The 16,939-nt window shown below is 46.8% G+C and overlaps 2 protein-coding genes across 2 annotated transcripts; one reads left to right on the top strand and one right to left on the bottom strand.

Annotated features, from left to right (window-relative positions):
• The first annotated feature begins 7,424 nt into the window (after nt 1–7,424).
• On the top strand, nt 7,425–9,720 carry LOC123160859 (inactive histone-lysine N-methyltransferase 2E-like). The gene is made up of 5 exons (XM_044578711.1): nt 7,425–7,837; nt 7,922–8,220; nt 8,299–8,563; nt 8,683–9,241; nt 9,329–9,720. Exons 1-5 carry the CDS (start codon nt 7,493–7,495, stop codon nt 9,619–9,621), a joined length of 1,761 nt encoding a protein of 586 aa, XP_044434646.1. The 5' UTR covers nt 7,425–7,492; the 3' UTR covers nt 9,622–9,720.
• Nucleotides 9,721–10,747: 1,027 nt separating this feature from the next.
• On the bottom strand, nt 10,748–13,573 carry LOC123161551 (uncharacterized). Its single transcript, XM_044579360.1, has 2 exons — nt 12,293–13,573; nt 10,748–11,305 (listed from the first exon to the last, which is right to left on the bottom strand). Exon 1 carries the CDS (start codon nt 13,509–13,511, stop codon nt 12,570–12,572), a length of 942 nt encoding a protein of 313 aa, XP_044435295.1. The 5' UTR covers nt 13,512–13,573; the 3' UTR covers nt 10,748–11,305; nt 12,293–12,569.
• Nucleotides 13,574–16,939: the final 3,366 nt, after the last annotated feature.

Below are 16,939 nucleotides of genomic sequence, written 5' to 3'. Positions count from 1 at the left end.
GCCAATCGGCTCCCGCGTAATGGCAGTCCGAAGCGAAGAAGGCACAGCTTGCGGAAGCGCTCCCACGGGGGCATGCCGCCCTCGTCCTGCTCGAGGGCGTAGTACCATGTCTGGGCGGCCTCGCGGAGATGGTAGGAAGCTATCCAAGTGCGCTCCGACGCGGGTGTGCGCTGCCCGCGGAAGAACTGGTCACACTGATTGAGCCAGTTAAGCGGGTCGTCCGAGCCATCATAAGTGGCGAAGTCGAGCTTGGCGAACCGAGGCGGCTGCTGGTTTGGCGCGCCATGGCCCACTGCCTCGGCGGTGCGGAGAGCTGATGACGGTGCTCGGTCCATGGTGGGAAGGCCGGCGTAGTTCCCCGTGGCGCCCGACGCCTCAGGCTGCAACTGGGAACCCGACGGCGCCGATGGAGGGGACGTCCCGTGGAGCCAGGCTGAAAGTGGAGACGGTGACGACGGAAAGCGGACCTCCTGGATCGGAAGTCCGCTCGGCGCGGACCGGCCCAGGCTAGGGCTGGGTGGGGGCGGTGGTGGCACCTGCACGGTGGCCGCAGGGAGGGACGGCGCGGTCCAGGCCGGCTACTGCGGGCCCTGGGTGGCGGCTGGCGGTGCGGGTGGCGCCGCGAGTGCCGGCGGCGGCCACTGGGGCGCGGACGGGGCGGCCCAGATCGGCCACTGCAGGCCCTGGGCGGCGGCTGGCGGCGCGGGTGACGCCGCGAGTGTCGGTGCCGGCCACTGTGGCCAAGGCGGCGTCGAGGCCGCCGGAGGGAGAAGCGCCGGGTAGCCTCCGGTGATGGCCCCCGGTACTGAGTACCAAGGCAGCGCCTGCTGACCCGCGGCCACGGCTGGATGGAGTGGTGGAGGTGCCCCGTACGGACTTGCCAGGTAGAGGTGGATGCCCTGGATCGCGGCGACAAGGTCGTTGAGCACGCTGGCCATGGCCTCCGGTGTGAACTGCTGCGGCTGAGGGGGAGGTGACGGCGGCGACATGTGTTGGACGGGAGCTGGTGGCCGCCCATGTCCCGGCGCGGTGCCGGGTGCCGGGAGGGTTGGCGCCGAGAGCGACGCCGTGGCGCCCGCCGAGAGCGAGGCCGTGACGCCCGGCGCGGAAGCGGCGGCGGTGCTGGAGTTGGCGGCAGCGGCGGTGGTGGAGTTGACGGGCAGCGGCGGTGGTGGCGGTAATGGCGGAATTGGAGGCGGCGAAGACATGGTCGAAACCCGGTTACCTGATACCAAGGTGTTAGGAGCTAGGGCTCTGCCCGGTCTTGGCCGTAGGCAGTAGGGGAAAGCGGGGGCTGGGCGTGGCGATGAGCGGCCGCGCCGGCGGTTGGGCGCCGTCGCGGGAGAGGAGGGAGATGGCGGCGGCTAGGGTTAGAGGCGGCTAGGGTTCCGGCTCCTCTGGGAGCCGGGCAATAGAGATAATAATCTTCTTATTGCTTAATTCCAAAAAGAGTCTTACAGCCTATATTTATAACCTAAATAACTTGCATAAGAATTAACCTAAGATAACTTGTATAAGAATTAATCCTAAGATAACTTGTGGGCTAAGATTGCCCGGTGGGCCTCTACGGCCGTAACAACTTTGAACTCTGAAATCTGATCCGATGACAACTCCGCTGAATTTGGACAAACAAGACAGAAGTTTAGATGCCAGATAAGAAACTTGGGTCCAACTTGTACACATATTCGAGAACTTACAAGTTACTTAAACAAACAAATTATAGGCGGTCATGTAGTACTACCTCCGTCCCAAAACATAAAACATTCTTGCAGTTCAAAGAGGTAGTATTACATAGGAGTATATAGGTAATACCGGTCTCGGCTGAATTTGAAATGTGTGACAGCAAACACTCGCTTCAGTGTTCTCAGCATTGCAATTTGTCACACAGGTTGGAATACATACCCAGACAGAGGGACGTCGACATAATAAGGAAACGAGTGGTGAAAAACTTGAGTGACACAGAATTGATACATTCATGTTCCAGGAGGTCATATACTATCTAGGAACCTAGTATTCCAGTATATAACCAACTTCTAACTAAAAAAATAACTGAAAGACCCTGGGTGTATTTTGTAGCGACAATCAATGCACTAGGTGCCGTCTGACATCCCAGCACAAAAAAGTCACAGAAAAGAAAGAAATACAAAACAAGGTGTCCACATAATAATTGCTAATACAGGATCATTGTACTTTTTTTATTTTACCTTTGTTTCATGGCTACCGTTTGCTTGCGATATGGAAGACATTGCGTTCATCTATATCCGTCAGTCATAAGAGAAGATGCTGCATCAATCAGAGGATCTGCAGGTCGCCCCCCTGTTGATGGATGGATGGTCCTCTCAGCTTAGCACTGCCCTCAGCCCAGTAGAGAAGAGCAATAACAAACAACCGAATTCTTTTTGCCTGACTTTACTTTAGGCCGAGAACAGCCACACCATTTGTTACAGTACCATCAAAGCTAGAAGTACCATGAATATTAGAATTTTTTTCAAAAGTATCATGTTTTTTGTAGCAATTTCGGAAACTATAGTGTAGAATGAGAAAAATGCAAAACTAGTAGCCCGTCGGCCAGGGGTGGGCCGAAAAGGGGCTTTTCGGCCAGGGCATCGCCGAAGTAGGCATTTCGGCCGCGCTTAAAACGCGCTGTCGGCTGGGGCCCGACCGAAAATAGTAGCTTCGGCTGCTGGGAGGCCGAAGTGGGCCGTTTTCGGCCCACAGGTGACCGAAGCAGAGCTTTTCGGCCAGGCTACGGCCGAAAAGGTGCGGATAAGCCCCGCCGACGCCAGCGCTCTGTTCTTTCCTGTTCTTCTTCGTTTCCCTTTCTCTCTCTCAGTTCTTCTCTACCTCGCCCACCCGCGCCGATCTCCTCCATTTGCCACTCATTTGCAAGTCCAACCCACAGAATCGGTAGATCATCGCAATCTCCACCGGCCTATGGTGTTATTTTTTGCTATGGGATAGTTTTTGATGTGTTTGGGGAGGAGTAGCCATGGTGGGGAGGAGGAGCCATGGTGGAGAGGAGGACGGGTAGTAGGTGGTGGTGACTAGTAGAAGCTGCTGCAGAGGAGGAGGTGGTGAGGAGGAGGAGCAGGTTAGGGGCTGACCGGAGTTGAACCTCCGGTCGTCGGGGGCGGCGTTGTCGTTCTCCGGTGGTGCAAGAAGCGTACACACACTTCGAAGGTATAATCACGGCCTCACAAATATTATGTAAATTGTATAGTTTAGTTAGTGTATATAAGTCATATTGTGAATTTTAGTGTCAATAAATTTTTGGAGGCATTTTAGCGCATAGTTCGTGTAGCGGATAATATTAGTGTTCGTTGTGAATTGCAGTGTTAATATAATTTTGGAGGCATTTTAGCGCATAGTTCGTGTAGCTGATAATATTAGTGTTCGTTGTGAATTTTAGTGTTAATATAATTTTGGAGGCATTTTAGCGCATAGTTCGTGTAGCGGATAATATTAGTGTATATTGTGAATTTTAGTGTTAATATATTTTTGGAGGCATTTTAGCGCATAGTCCGTGTAGCGGATAATATTAGTGTATATTGTGATTAATGAGAAGATGGCAATGTCTGACAGGTGAAAATGTCTGAATCAGTAAATCTGAATGTTTACTACGGCGCTGGTAATGTTCGATATAATGAGTTGGGGGTTGATCTTAGCGAGTTTAAAAATGGCGTCATGACACTAGCTGACCCGGACAGACTGGACATTAGACAGTTGAAGTACTGGTTGACAACTAGTTTCGGTCTGGATCCTGAAGTATGTTCTGTCAGTATTCATGCATTGTGGACCAAATCCTGTAAAAATGTCAAGTGGGAGTTGATGCCGGTAGATAGGAGCCAGCATTGGTTGTCCCTGTTAAGACGCTGTCGAGACCGAAGAATCCACCCATATGCACTTGTGCAACCTGTGCCGAAGGAGGAGAATACCGTAGAACTCCACAGGGGGTATGAAGCCGGCCAAGGCAGTGAAGTGGCTAACGAGATTGTTTTATCCGGGTCACAACCACAAGATGTGGATGCTAGCCAACCCGAGAAAGAGTCAGACTACGTGCCACACAATGTTTGTGGTCCTGATACTGGGCAGAGCAGCCAGTCGATAATATTAGCTGGTTCAGGTTTTGCTGATGGGGATGAGGAAGGGGATGAAATGCAGAGGGTGATGGAGGAAGAGGACGAGGATGGATTGGTGGAGGAACTGGATTCTGAAAATTCTGAGGATGAAGTTGAGGTACCGATTCCTTCTGCATGGGAGCAGGACATATCCACCGGCCTTACGGTGAACGATGGCCATGAGACTCCATGGCAGTATAATCTGAACCAAGTACAAATAGGGGCTATGTTTGATACAAAGAAAAAATTGAAGTATGCGGTGATAAAGTGGGCTATGTCTACGCAGAGGGTTTTTAAGACACACATATCAAGTCCAACAAACTATACCGTGAAATGTGTTGAAAAAGGTTTTCCAGGGAAGGTGCACGGGCACGTGCCGAAGTACGACATCCACTGGGTTGTCACCATTGTCATCCCACATAATTGTGTGAGGAAGAACCTGCTGGTGAAGCATCCGAACCTGACTTCAAGTCTCATTGCGCAACTCATGTATACTGAGATAGTAGAGAAGAAAGATATGGAAGCAAAACACATCCAGACAGCAGTGAAGGTCAGATGGAAGTATGTCATTCCTTATGGGAAGGCTTGGAGGGCTAAGCAGAAGGCTATGGAGGAAAGGTTTGGGACGTTCTTCGACTCATATGATAATGTTGTCCGTCTCCTGGGCATACTGAAGGAGAGGAATCCCGGCACTTATGTGAACGTACAACACATGAGGTTGCTGAGTATACCAGATTTCAAGGTGTTGAAACGAGTGTTCTTCTCTTTTGGTATGTGCATCGAAGCTTTCCGGCATTGTCCTCCTGTTCTGTTTGTGGATGGTACATTCCTGACCGGTCAGTATAGAGGGCAAATCCTGACTGCTATTGGTGTGGACGGGAACAATCAAATCATCCCACTTGCCATGGCATTTGTGGAGGGTGAGAACTTTCTCAGCTGGGTATGGTTCTTCCGGCAAGTGAAAATTGCCATTGTGAAGGACCGACCAAACGTGTGTGTCATTCATGACAGACATGCTGGTATATTGAAGGCCGTGAAGACACTTCGTAATCCAACAGATGACGAACGAACACCTTGGAGGGACTTGCAGAGCCGGTGGTGCATGCGCCATCTTGGGGCTAATTTTTTCTCACAGTTCAAGAACAAGCGGTTGATGAACTTGTTCAAAAAATTATGCAAGCAGAGCCAGCAGCGCAAATACGAATTTATTTGGTCAAAACTAGATGAGTTTACTAAGAAGCAGGTCCGTGCGAGGAAGAAAATGGAAGAAGATCAAGTTAAATTAGCAGCACTCATCGCGGAGCTAGAGGAGCCAGTAGGTCTTTGTGACTTGCCAGGAATTGACCCTCCTAATACTACGAGAAAGAAGGGAAGGGCAATAAAGAATTTTTCTGAGTGGATAGAGAAAGAGCCTCCAGTGAATTGGTCTTTGCTGCATGACACACATGGAGCTAGGTATGGCCACATGACAACCAATCTTGCAGAGGTGTATAACTTTGTGCTGAGAGGGAACAGAGCATTGCCACTCACAGCTATTGTGGAGGCTGTATTCCATGGCACTTTGAGATATTTCAGAGAAAGGCACGAGTTAGTACAGAAGCATATTGAAGATAATCAGAACACACCTTATTGTAGCCGTGTCATGGAATACATGGCAAAGAAGATAGAGAAAGCAAAGAAGCACACTGTCAGACTCATAGGGAATCAAGAAAGGAGGTATGAGGTTCAGCTTCCTACCGATGGTTTTGGTTCTGGAAATGAGGTGAAGACACACGAGGTAAAAATTGGAACGGAATTTTATCCAACGTGTGAGTGTACATGCAACAAACCGAAGTTGTTGCACCTACCTTGCTCTCATGTGTTGGCTGCCTGTGGGCAGATTGAGTTGGATGCTATCTCCTTCGTGTCCCCATACTATTTAAAAGAGGCAGTGCTCAACACCTGGACAGGCGAGATGACAGGGTTTAGAGTCGTCGGCAATTTCAACAAGGTAAACGACGGTGAGAGAGTATATATCCCGCATCCAGACCTTCGGCGAACAAGTAGGGGCAGACGGAAGGCCCGTCGCATCCGGAACGATATGGACCAGTCTGAAGCTGGTGGAGCAACCAGGCAATGTTTGTTATGCGCGGCTTATGGGCATAGGATGAAATATTGTCCCGACCTGAACAAAGATGGTGCTTCCGCATCGACGAGTGCTTCCACATCGACGACTGCGACAACAAGAGGAAGAGGCAGACGTGGTCGTGGCAGTCGAGGCCGAAGGGGCGGACGAGGAAGAAATAACTCACAAGCTATATAATGTGTCGTAGTGGGTTTTAATATGTCAGGACTATGTTTTAATTTGTAATATGTCAGGACTATGTTTTAATTTGTAATATGTCAGGACTATGTTTTAATTTGTAATATGTCAGATCTATGTTTTAATTTGTAATATGTCAGGACTTTGTTTTAATATGTAAATCCTCATGGACTATGTTTTAATTCGTACTATGTCAGGACTATGTTTTAATTTGTAATATGTCAGATCTATGTTTTTATTTGCGCCTGAGATTTGTTGTTTGAATTGCAGATATGTCTTTGTATCCGTTGCTTAATGGCAACATCGACAGAAAGCACCGGGGCGCCCTATTGGAAGCGGGCAACAACTTAGACGTGTTGGTCACTCGTACCCCAAAGACTAACTGGCTGATACACGATTCATGGGTTGATAGGTATGTGTGCATATAATGGAGTCCATATAATGACTTACTATGTTTTACATACTTTTTATAGCCGCTAACAATATTTTTATTTTGTAGGTTAAGTTGGGCTGGACTTCTACCCTTGGCACGGCTGGTTCAGGGTACATTGGATGAGTGGATTGATGGTCCGGACTTAGATGAGGCAGGTGAACCAGTGCAGTTACACAAGAGGCAAGTGAGACGTTTCTCTTACGACAAGTCACTCCTTACCTGCTTAGTAGATAGATGGAGGCCAGAGACACATACGTTTCACTTCCCATGGGGAGAGATGGCGCCTACTTTACAGGATGTGTCGTACTTGTTGGGATTACCTCTGGCCGGTGCTGCCATAGGTCCCTTAGAGGCAGAATCAGGGTGGCAAACAGCGATGCAGACCCGTTTTTTGGCTGCGGTCCCGACTGCTAGGGCCATAGACAACGATCCTCATGGACCTCTTTTTAGATGGTTGAGCCAGTTTCAGGTAACCATCACGGCCACGTAAACAAATGTTGTTTTTTAGTTGCCCGATTTTCATACAATTATTACGTTTCTATGTAGATTGTCTCGTTAGGACATCCCAATGTTGAGTTGTCGGAGGCACAGATTGACCGGTCCTTAGAGGCATATATTCTTTGGCTGTTCGGCAAGACGATGTTTACGGAGAACCACGTGACCACTGTCGATGCACGACTCATCGGTATTGCACGAGAGATAGCTGACGCACGTTGCCCCGCGGATATTCTACAGAGGAGTTTTGGTTCTGCTGTGTTAGCGGCTACGTACAGAGGCCTGTGCAAAGCTTGCTTGTTGAAGTCTAGAAAATCTGGTGTTGTTGGATGTCCATTATTGTTGCTGCTCTGGTCATACGAGAGATTCCCTATTGGACGACCCTATGTCTACATTGATAAACCTTTTGGTTTGGAGGACTTAGCTGGGGCTTATGTGCCTGCTATCGGCGACTTACCTACTATGGGTTCTGTTTGGGCACGGCGAGAGGTACATTTATATTAAGTAACAATTAATTTAATTATTTTTTGCCATTCATTAGTATTACTAATGCTTATTTGTTGTCATGCACAGAGACAGTTTGCACATAGTCAGGTTAGGGGATGCTACCCGTCCTTCACGGCGCAGTTTGATAGTTTGCACGAGGATCAAGTTATCTGGGAGCCATACTCGGCTGAGGCTATATCATCGAGGTACCCAGTTGGGATTTCTGGATTGTGCACTAGAGATCGGCATTTTTGGATGACCAAGGCCAAGTTGGTGTTCGATGTGACGGTTGAGGAGATGTCTCTTCATAGAGTAATGAGACAGTTCGGTCTATATCAAGAGCCTGAGATTCCAAAAATTCCACAGTTGCCAGAGCACGTGCACAAGTAAGTACTAATACTATTTTAGTTGTCAGCTATACATTCATAATATACCTAATTCTGTATCGCGCATGTCAATATCAGGGACAGTCGCCTAGGAGGAAACAAGTCCATGGATTACTGGCTTAAGAGCATTACCCCTTACGTTGACGAATGGACTACCGCTGCGACAAATACCTGGGGTGAGGGTCGGGCCTTTAACTGGCAAATGTTCGGGTTGTATCTGCAGCGTTACCGGCATACAACAAGGATCTACTTGGTTCCATCAGCTGCTCCTGATCAGATCGAAGCCCCTCTCACCAGCGATATGTACCCAACTGCCTCTGTTGTGGGAACCAGACACCACGCGGTAAATGCCTTGGTTCTTATATGTTGAGTCTTTTGTTAATCTGGACATATTCGTTTGGGTGTCTATTCGTGGTGTCTATCATACAACGAGGATATAATTGGTTAACTCTTCATCTACAGGGTGACTTGACAGTACAGGCGCGAGAGGAGGTTTCCGCTTTAATGCGGCGCTTTCAGAGGGGAGAAACTATCCCACCGCGAGAGGGCGTCTCATGGTTGAGGCGTCTTGATGACAAGCTACGGGGGATTTACGCTGCTGTTACGTGTAGACGGTCTTCGGATGTTGCACTTCCTCCTCCAGCACATCGTCCGCCACGTCCCTCTGTACAGCATTCAGAACCACGACCCTCTGTGCAACGTTCACAACCACGACCTTCTGTGCACCGTGCAGAACCTCATCCTTCACAGCCAGGGAGCTCTTCCAGGCATGAGCCACCTCCTTCACAGCCAGGGAGCTCTTCCTGGCATGAGCCACCTCCTTCACAGCCAGGGAGCTCTTCCTGGCATGAGCCACCTCCTTCACAGCCAGGGAGCTCTTCCTGGAATGAGCCACCTCCTTCACAGCCAGGGAGCTCTTCCTGGAATGAGCCACCTCCTTCACAGCCAGGGAGCTCTTACTGGCATCAGCCACCTCCTTCACAGCCAGGGAGCTCTTACTGGCATCAGCAGATGGAACTAGGTAACCCTACTCACTACATTCTTTTGAACAGAGTAGTAATCGTTCATGCATTTGTATCAATTTTACAAGTTTTTTACTTTACCGCAGGCGGCAACCTGTCGCAACCGTTCATGCATTCAGAGCAGTCACCCATCCTTAGTGGTGGTGCTGATTACTTTGAGGGCGACCGCGAGGATGATGACCATGCTACAAACATTTATGGCTTCTCGCAGACAGTGTTTCACACTCCACCACCACCACCGACGCAGGAGACACAGACCGTGACAGACGAGGTTAACTATGGTCGTGGTTATCGCGAGCCTCGTCCACCGCCTCAGCGCTTATCGCCTTCCGGTCCTCGCCCGAGGAAGACCCAGACTCGTCGCCGTCCCCCGCAGTGATATGCTTATTATCTATGTATGACTCATTATCTATGTTAGTTTCAGACTATTCGCATATGCTTATTATCTATGTATGACTCATTATCTATGTTACTATCGCACTTCCTTCTATCTGATCAGGAGACATATATTGTTTTATGTATGCGAGAGACATATTACTATTAATTCGCATTCTTATTCCAGTTACATTTCCAAATAGATTACAACCGATAATTAAGATACAAGTACATCTGAATTAAACGGTGCGGCTGAACTTGTGCAATACATCTTACATACTACAAAATGAAATTCAGATAGAACATAATGCCCTACAATAATACAATACAAACTGGAATACATCTTACATACTACATGAAGTCATCATCGTCATCCTCTGTTGATGCAGCCCTCTTGCCCTTCGACGATGCGGTCCTCTTGCCCTCCGTCGATGCAGAACTCTTGCCCTTGCTGGATGCAGAACTCTTGCCCTTGCTGGATGCAGAACTCTTGCCCTTCGAGGATGCAGAAGTCTTGCCTTTGGACGATGCAGAACTCTTGCCCTTTGACGATGCAGAACCCGGAAGCGGCGGCATGAAGACATCTTCGTCGTCCTCGCTCTCCTCAGTCCATAAAAATGTATTCTTTGCTGCAGTCCTTCTGAAAGTTTCACTCTTCGGCTCCACTACCTTCTTCCACCTTTCATGCAACCTAAGAAGTTCTTGACGTACCTCCTCATAGGTCCTTTCAGGCCACCCAGACCTACGTAATTGGTGAGCCAACTCATTCATTATGGTGTCACTACCGGTGAGTTCGTCCCATGGAACTATCCTATTGTCCATCCTGAAATCGGTAACTAGACTCAGAAGAGTGCTGCTCATCCCAGGGTGAAAACTACGATCGAATGGATAATGGGACATCTCGACTACACTACACTGGAATGCTTATCCACCTTCGCCTGAAGGGGGTTTTATAGATACAGAGGAGAAAATAAGGCGGGAAAGAGTTGGCGGGAAACGGGTGGCGGGAAGGGGTTGGCGGGAAACGGGTGGCGGGAACATATGGCGGGAAACGGGTGGCGGGAAGGGGTTGGCGGGAACGGTGGCGGGAACATATGGCGGGAAGGGTTGGCGGGAACATATGGCGGGAAACGGGTGGCGGGAAGGGGTTGGCGGGAAACGGGTGGCGGGAAGGGGTGGCGGGAACATTTCAGCACGAGCCATGCAACTTCGGCCTACATGAGACCGAAGTAGTACTTTTCGGCCTAGACTAGACCAAAAAGTCTATTTCGGCCTAGCTTTGGCCGAAATGCTCCACTTCGGCCTAATGATGGCCGAAATCACCTACTTCGGCCTAATGATGGCCGAAATCACCTACTTCGGCCTAGCTTTGGCCGAAAAGCCCTACTTCGGCCTAGCTTTGGCCGAAAGGCCCTACTTCGGCCAGAGGATGGCCGACGGGCTACTAGTTGTGGTTTTTTTGCATTACGTCATATAGTTTCCGAAAATGCTATAAAATCTATCACAGTTTTGAAAAAAATTCAAAATAAGATAACCTTACACATGACTATTGCCAGATGAATTCACAGTCATGCGCCATGGTGTCAGAAAGGTAGGTGATCACTTCTGTCACAACTCACAACCCCATGCTATCAGAACCGCGGTCGCTTTGAACTCAGAAAGCTGATCTGATGACGACTCCACCGAATCTGGACAAACAAGACAAAAAGCTCAGAACACACAAGATTTTCCATCCAATTTGTGCATATTAATTAAAGAGTCGTACAACCGATACACTGTCGGACAGAGGCATGTGAACATAAAGGAATTCGGTCCTGTAAAACTCATACATAATTGGTCGTGCAGGAGTTCATTTACTGCCTAGGCATGCTCTATCAGTATAACAACTAAGGAAAAGAAAGAACCTGTGGTTTTGGTATCAAGAAAAAATACAATCACCTGAAAACTCTTAAGTTTCAGTCAATCATCTCAGCCAACATGATTTTTTTTTTGAAGATTCAGAGCACAACCATGATACCGAGGATCTAAGAGTGTGGCAGAGACATTGACTGCAATAAAGAATATCATTTGCCCATGCTGACAAGCACTCCCTTCGATCTTATGAGGGTGATTCACATAAAACAACATCGTGGGATAACATTTCAGTTCCATGTGAGCACAAGCTCATCTTATTTGCAGCAGTGACTCAGGATACAGTTATGCAGATTTATCTCGAAACAGCATCACAAGATAAAATTATACATCTGAAGATGACTAAATGAGAACTTTTCTTCCTCCTTACATCTATCAAAAGAAAAAGTGTAAAAATTGGGCTGTCTTTGACTTGAATCAATTTTCTTGAGGTGAAACAATCCCAGATAAACTGGATATAAAGTTTTATTCATTTACATTTATCTTGACAATCAAAACTACTTCTCGAATAAATTTATCATGACATAGTTGTTCACAATTATTTCTCTTACAAACCCCATTATCTTAAAATGGCGATCGAAACAAACAAGACAAGAAACACAATTACGTTCCTGAGCTTTCTTATTTTTTCCATGGGCACAAGAAGTTAAACACTGTTAAATCAAACAAGAATTACCAATTGCCATAATGAACATGAAGCAATAGACAAATCATGTGATAGTTATGAAGGGAAGGAGATAACTTGGAAGCAATAGAAACTTTACCGCTTCATATTCTCCTTGAAGACAACAATGATGGTGGGAAGTTGATGTATGCGTATGTATGATACTTAGAATGGTGCTGTGTCTCATAAACCCTTTGAAGCTGCAACGTCTTGACATCCATTGAGAAAAATCCAACAAGTCGATTCTCTGGCGATGAGGCTTCTATCCTTGTCAAGAGAAAGTACCTCTGTGTTGCATCTTTGATAGAATATTTGTACCCAGAATCTAGTGAGATTGTCTTCTCCATCTGCCACTGGTTGGGACTCTTGCCTTTGTTCTATGCAACGGTATAGCTTAGATCGGATGCAGTTTCACGGTGGAAACCAAACATCCCAAGCCTGCCTTCCCCTGCCTCCACAATGGCTATACCTTGCTTGCTCCATTTTCCTGGCGGGAGGTCAGCAGTGGAGAACTCCATCGTGGCGGTGTCAAGCAAGAGCAACTTTTTCATCCCGAAATTCAACCAGTCCCAGTAGAAACAACCATAAGCATAATGGCGCCTGTGAATATAAGGCTGGACGCTTGACATCTCCACCATGTCGCGCTTGCCAAGGGCCAAATCATTCAAACCCTTGGACGCGGCTTGCCATTGATCGGTGCTGGAAGAGAAGTAGAAGGCAGACAGACTGGTTTTGCGATGCGCCATCAAGATGACTCTGAACGTTGTCTCTCCAGCCGCTGCCTCGTCCTCGCCGAGGGGGACGAGGAAGCGCTTCCAGCGGTCCTCGCTTACCCGGGGGAACGGGTGCTCAAGCGAAGCGGCTAGGCCGTGAGGTAAAGGGGGAAGCAGGACGTACCGGCGGTGCAAGGGGTCGCACACCGCGAGATCTCTGAAGGCCGGGGGCTGCCCATGTTGTCCGATGTTGCGGGCGAGGAGGACGCGGCCGTCGCGGACGTCCTGCACGGTCCAGCGGCGGTGGGAGGGGAGGAAGGAGAAGGTGAAATCGGCGAGCGCACGGGCGGCGGGAGCGGACGGGTGAGGCGGCATGGCTGGGTGGAAGCCGCCGCGGTCGAGGAATCCGAGAATCGGTGGTGAGTGGAGGCGGCGGAAGCAGCGGAGGAATGACCTGTCGGTGGAGATTCGGCGGAAGGTGGGGCAGGCGGCGGAGGCGCGGACGAGGTCTTGTGGGTTGGGCAGCCGGAGGAAGATCTCCGCGAGGAGGTGGTCGGGGATGTCCGTGACAGACGACGCCATTATCTTGTTGGTGGTGGTCGCCATTGGATTGGATTGGGGAGTGGGGAACGTGAGGAGGAAACCCTCGACCTCGACGGGAGAGATGGGGAAAGTGACGACGAGAATGATGGGGGGAGTGTGCCTTGACCGGTAATGACGGGCCCAGCAAATTCCCACAAGGAAGTACAAATACAAAGTTGAAAGTTAAAAACGACCATCCAAACTTGGCCAGCATTTATCTCTACGAACCTTCCTTCAAATCAAAGAAAATAGCTCTAGGAACCTTCTCCGTTTGCATGTGCGCACAAAGGACATATATTTTACACAAGGACAACAAGAAGCTCTCGGTGCATACCTAACTATACTAGGTAGGCAAGGGGCGTCCAATATGTGCAAAACAGAAAAGAGAGTAAAGATATTTCCCCACTCTGAAAAATAATGTGCTCCCCCTGTAAACTAATATAATAGTGTTTAGATAACTATTTTAGTGATCTGAACGCTCTTATATTAGTTTACGGAGGGAGTACTACATATCTACACAATTTATACGCTACTTTTTGTGAGGTGGCTAGCCGAATATTTCAACTACGAGTTCAAGGTTCAAAATTGATCTATTCTCACACATATTCCTATCACACAAAATCATCTTTGAAATCAAGGTTGACAATCGTATGATGATCATTCTTATTCGTCCCATTTACTGAGAGACATCTTCTAATGATGCCATGTCTATTATCAATCAAAGACCAAAGGTTCCTCCCCGCAAAAATGACCAAAGATTCCATTGGTCTTACAAGTAAACAAAATTTCACTGCAGTTGAGTCATTTACCATACATAAGACAATCACAAATATAACGTGAAGACCATTTGCTTTTCTTTCTCTATGACTGTCGTGTTTCAATATGTTCAGGCTGCAGCCACAAAGACAATGGGTCGCCTTTGATTTGCACATTTTGTTAGTTTGTGTGCATTTTAACGGATGGAAGGAGGGTGGGGGGGGGGGGGGGGACCCGTCAACAAGGAGGATGGTCCAATCCAGCAGGTCTGACAGGTATGGCATCCAGGCTAGGGTGGCAGACACAAAAGAAATGGTAGCAAAGATCACAAAAATCATTCAGTTGTTGCAAGTAAAGCACTCAACATGTAGATTTTAAGACTTGTTTTTCCTGCCGACATATATGCTTTTTGCTCAACAGAAAAGAAAATTTGATTTTTCCACCAGGAGCATTGAGTATAAGCATGCATTCACAGAGCATTGTGTGATGGCCAATGAACGCAGAGAGGAAAGGAAGAAAAAACTAGAACACGACTAGAATATCCTGTTGCCCTCGAATTGGCAAAGGCTTCCTACCATTCGAATTACCGTGACGTGGACATTCTTAATACACGGCGACTTCTCAAGAGAAGGGGAATATTTTTTAAATACACAATGAACTTATCTTAATACACTATGAACACTTTTGATGGGATGTATTTTTTTAATACGTGATGAATATTTTTGAAAGAACACATGAACATTTTTAAAACACTTGATGAACATTTTTAAGACCCACTTAGCATTTTTAAATGCACAATAAACATTTTAAAAAACACCACGACCAATTTTAATATATGATGAAGATTTTATAAGACACAATCAATATTTCTAAATACTCGATAAATATTTATCAACAATGGCATGCAACGTTCAGCTAATGGGTACGCTCGACTAAAAAAATGCTAATGGCTATGCATTTTAATTTTTTGGCAGGGAAGAAGGGGTTTCCATTAAATTAACCTAGATCCACACGACCCAGTTCACAAAGATTTACAACTCTATCTAGGCAAGACCCTAACCAGACCGTGGTCTTAACATCAACTCGACCGATCCTAGCAAGTTCATGACTTACAGAGTTTTTCATGCGCATAATACTTTCCGTTGCATAGACAAACCGATTCAACCTTGTGGCTGATATTTCCCGTTGGAAGATGACTACGGTCTGGGTCTTCACAGTCAATTCCATGTGCATGGCCCTCATTAATGACGATCAATTTTTCCACCACCAATATATTTGGAAAATGAGGGTTCCAACTGATAATTAAGATCTTCATGTAGTATTTAGACCGAAAGTTCATCCTGACAAAAGATAATCTGAAGAAAAGAAATTGGCAAAACTGCACTTAGTGTTGTTTCTACGGTGATGATGAGTCAATTCAGCATCTATTCCTTCAATGTCCACTTGCCAAGCTGTTGTGGCGCTTCGTTTATATAGCTTTGAATCTACCTTCCACCAAGTAGATCCATGAGAGAATTCATGCTTTACTTTGGGTCATTTGGAGCACTTGTAATGATTTTATTTTTTAACCGAACGAAGGTTCCAAATTTTTTGCAAGTTGTCTTCAAGGCCATCAGCTGGACCCATACATGGTCCTTAGGGCCAGTTCTTTTGGGCGATTCTCCCAGAATCGCCCCTCTCCCCAGCTTCTCCCAGAATCATCACTTCATATTTTTTTTACAATCCTAGCTAATTAGACCTTAACTAGATAGGATTGTAAAAAAAATATGAAGTGACGATTCTGGGAGAAGCTGGGGAGGGGGGCGATTCTGGGAGAATCGCCCAAAAGAACTGGGCCTTACTTCGCAAGGAGGAGCGGGCGCACATGGTCTTTGGGTGTAACCGACTAGAGATGGTAGCTCGGAGCTTATTCACCTGATATAGTTGGGAGCCTATTAGTAGGATTTATGATACATGAGGTTCATCTTCCTATATCATTTCGAATTTTCTCTTCCGGGCACCCATTTGTGGGTATTTTTCAGATGAATTATTTTGTAATTCAATATGAAGAACTTTGAGACTTGAAATAAAACATTGTGTGCATCACACAATGAAGAGGCCGAGCGTGTTACGCTCTTTTCAAAAGAAAAAAATGATCATAATGAATTACGAGTGGCATGACTTAATTAGATGTACAATTAGCAATCGATCATGAAAAAAATAATGGAACTCACCGCATGTAAATAATAATAAAGAAAAAGACACATGCTTTGTGAAACGATTACATGGAAACCAATTTACATAAATGTCTTATTAAAAGGAATAAACAGCTATTATCATTATGTGCTCCTAGTACAAACAATCTAGTCTCTACTACTTCAAAAGAACGTAAGGTTCCCATTTCACCTTTTTTCCCACCATCTTTCGTCCAACCTTCCATGTATATGATAATCAATCACCTTAATTTACTTACCTTCTGAACCAATTCCACTTTAATTTACTTATCAAACTTCTAATAAAAATCTAAGGTAATTCATGGTCAGAATTTGATGAACATTTATTTATTCAATCGCATTATCCTTGACAGGTAAATCACAGGCTAACATACTAGAATATTTATATCCCGTTACAACGCACGTGCATTGTTCTAGTCTTAAAAAGAATGTGTTGCCTTTGTACGGCTGCAACACACATTTCAGGGCCTTGTTTGGTTCAGA

Source organism: Triticum aestivum, chromosome 7B (genome assembly GCF_018294505.1).
Source record: "Triticum aestivum cultivar Chinese Spring chromosome 7B, IWGSC CS RefSeq v2.1, whole genome shotgun sequence".
In the NCBI taxonomy this organism is placed as follows: Eukaryota; Viridiplantae; Streptophyta; class Magnoliopsida; order Poales; family Poaceae; genus Triticum; species Triticum aestivum.
This window is presented reverse-complemented; position numbering and strand designations above follow the sequence as displayed.

Excerpts from the sequence above, each read along its gene's own strand:
- LOC123161551 (XM_044579360.1), bottom strand. The coding sequence starts at position 13,511 with ATGGCGACCACCACCAACAAGATAATGGCGTCGTCTGTCACGGACATC.
- LOC123160859 (XM_044578711.1), top strand. The coding sequence starts at position 7,493 with ATGTTTACGGAGAACCACGTGACCACTGTCGATGCACGACTCATCGGT. Across the intron at positions 8,221-8,298 it reads TTGCCAGAGCACGTGCACAA|GGACAGTCGCCTAGGAGGAA; the intron begins GTAAGTACTAAT and ends TGTCAATATCAG. Across the intron at positions 8,564-8,682 it reads TGGGAACCAGACACCACGCG|GGTGACTTGACAGTACAGGC; the intron begins GTAAATGCCTTG and ends CTTCATCTACAG.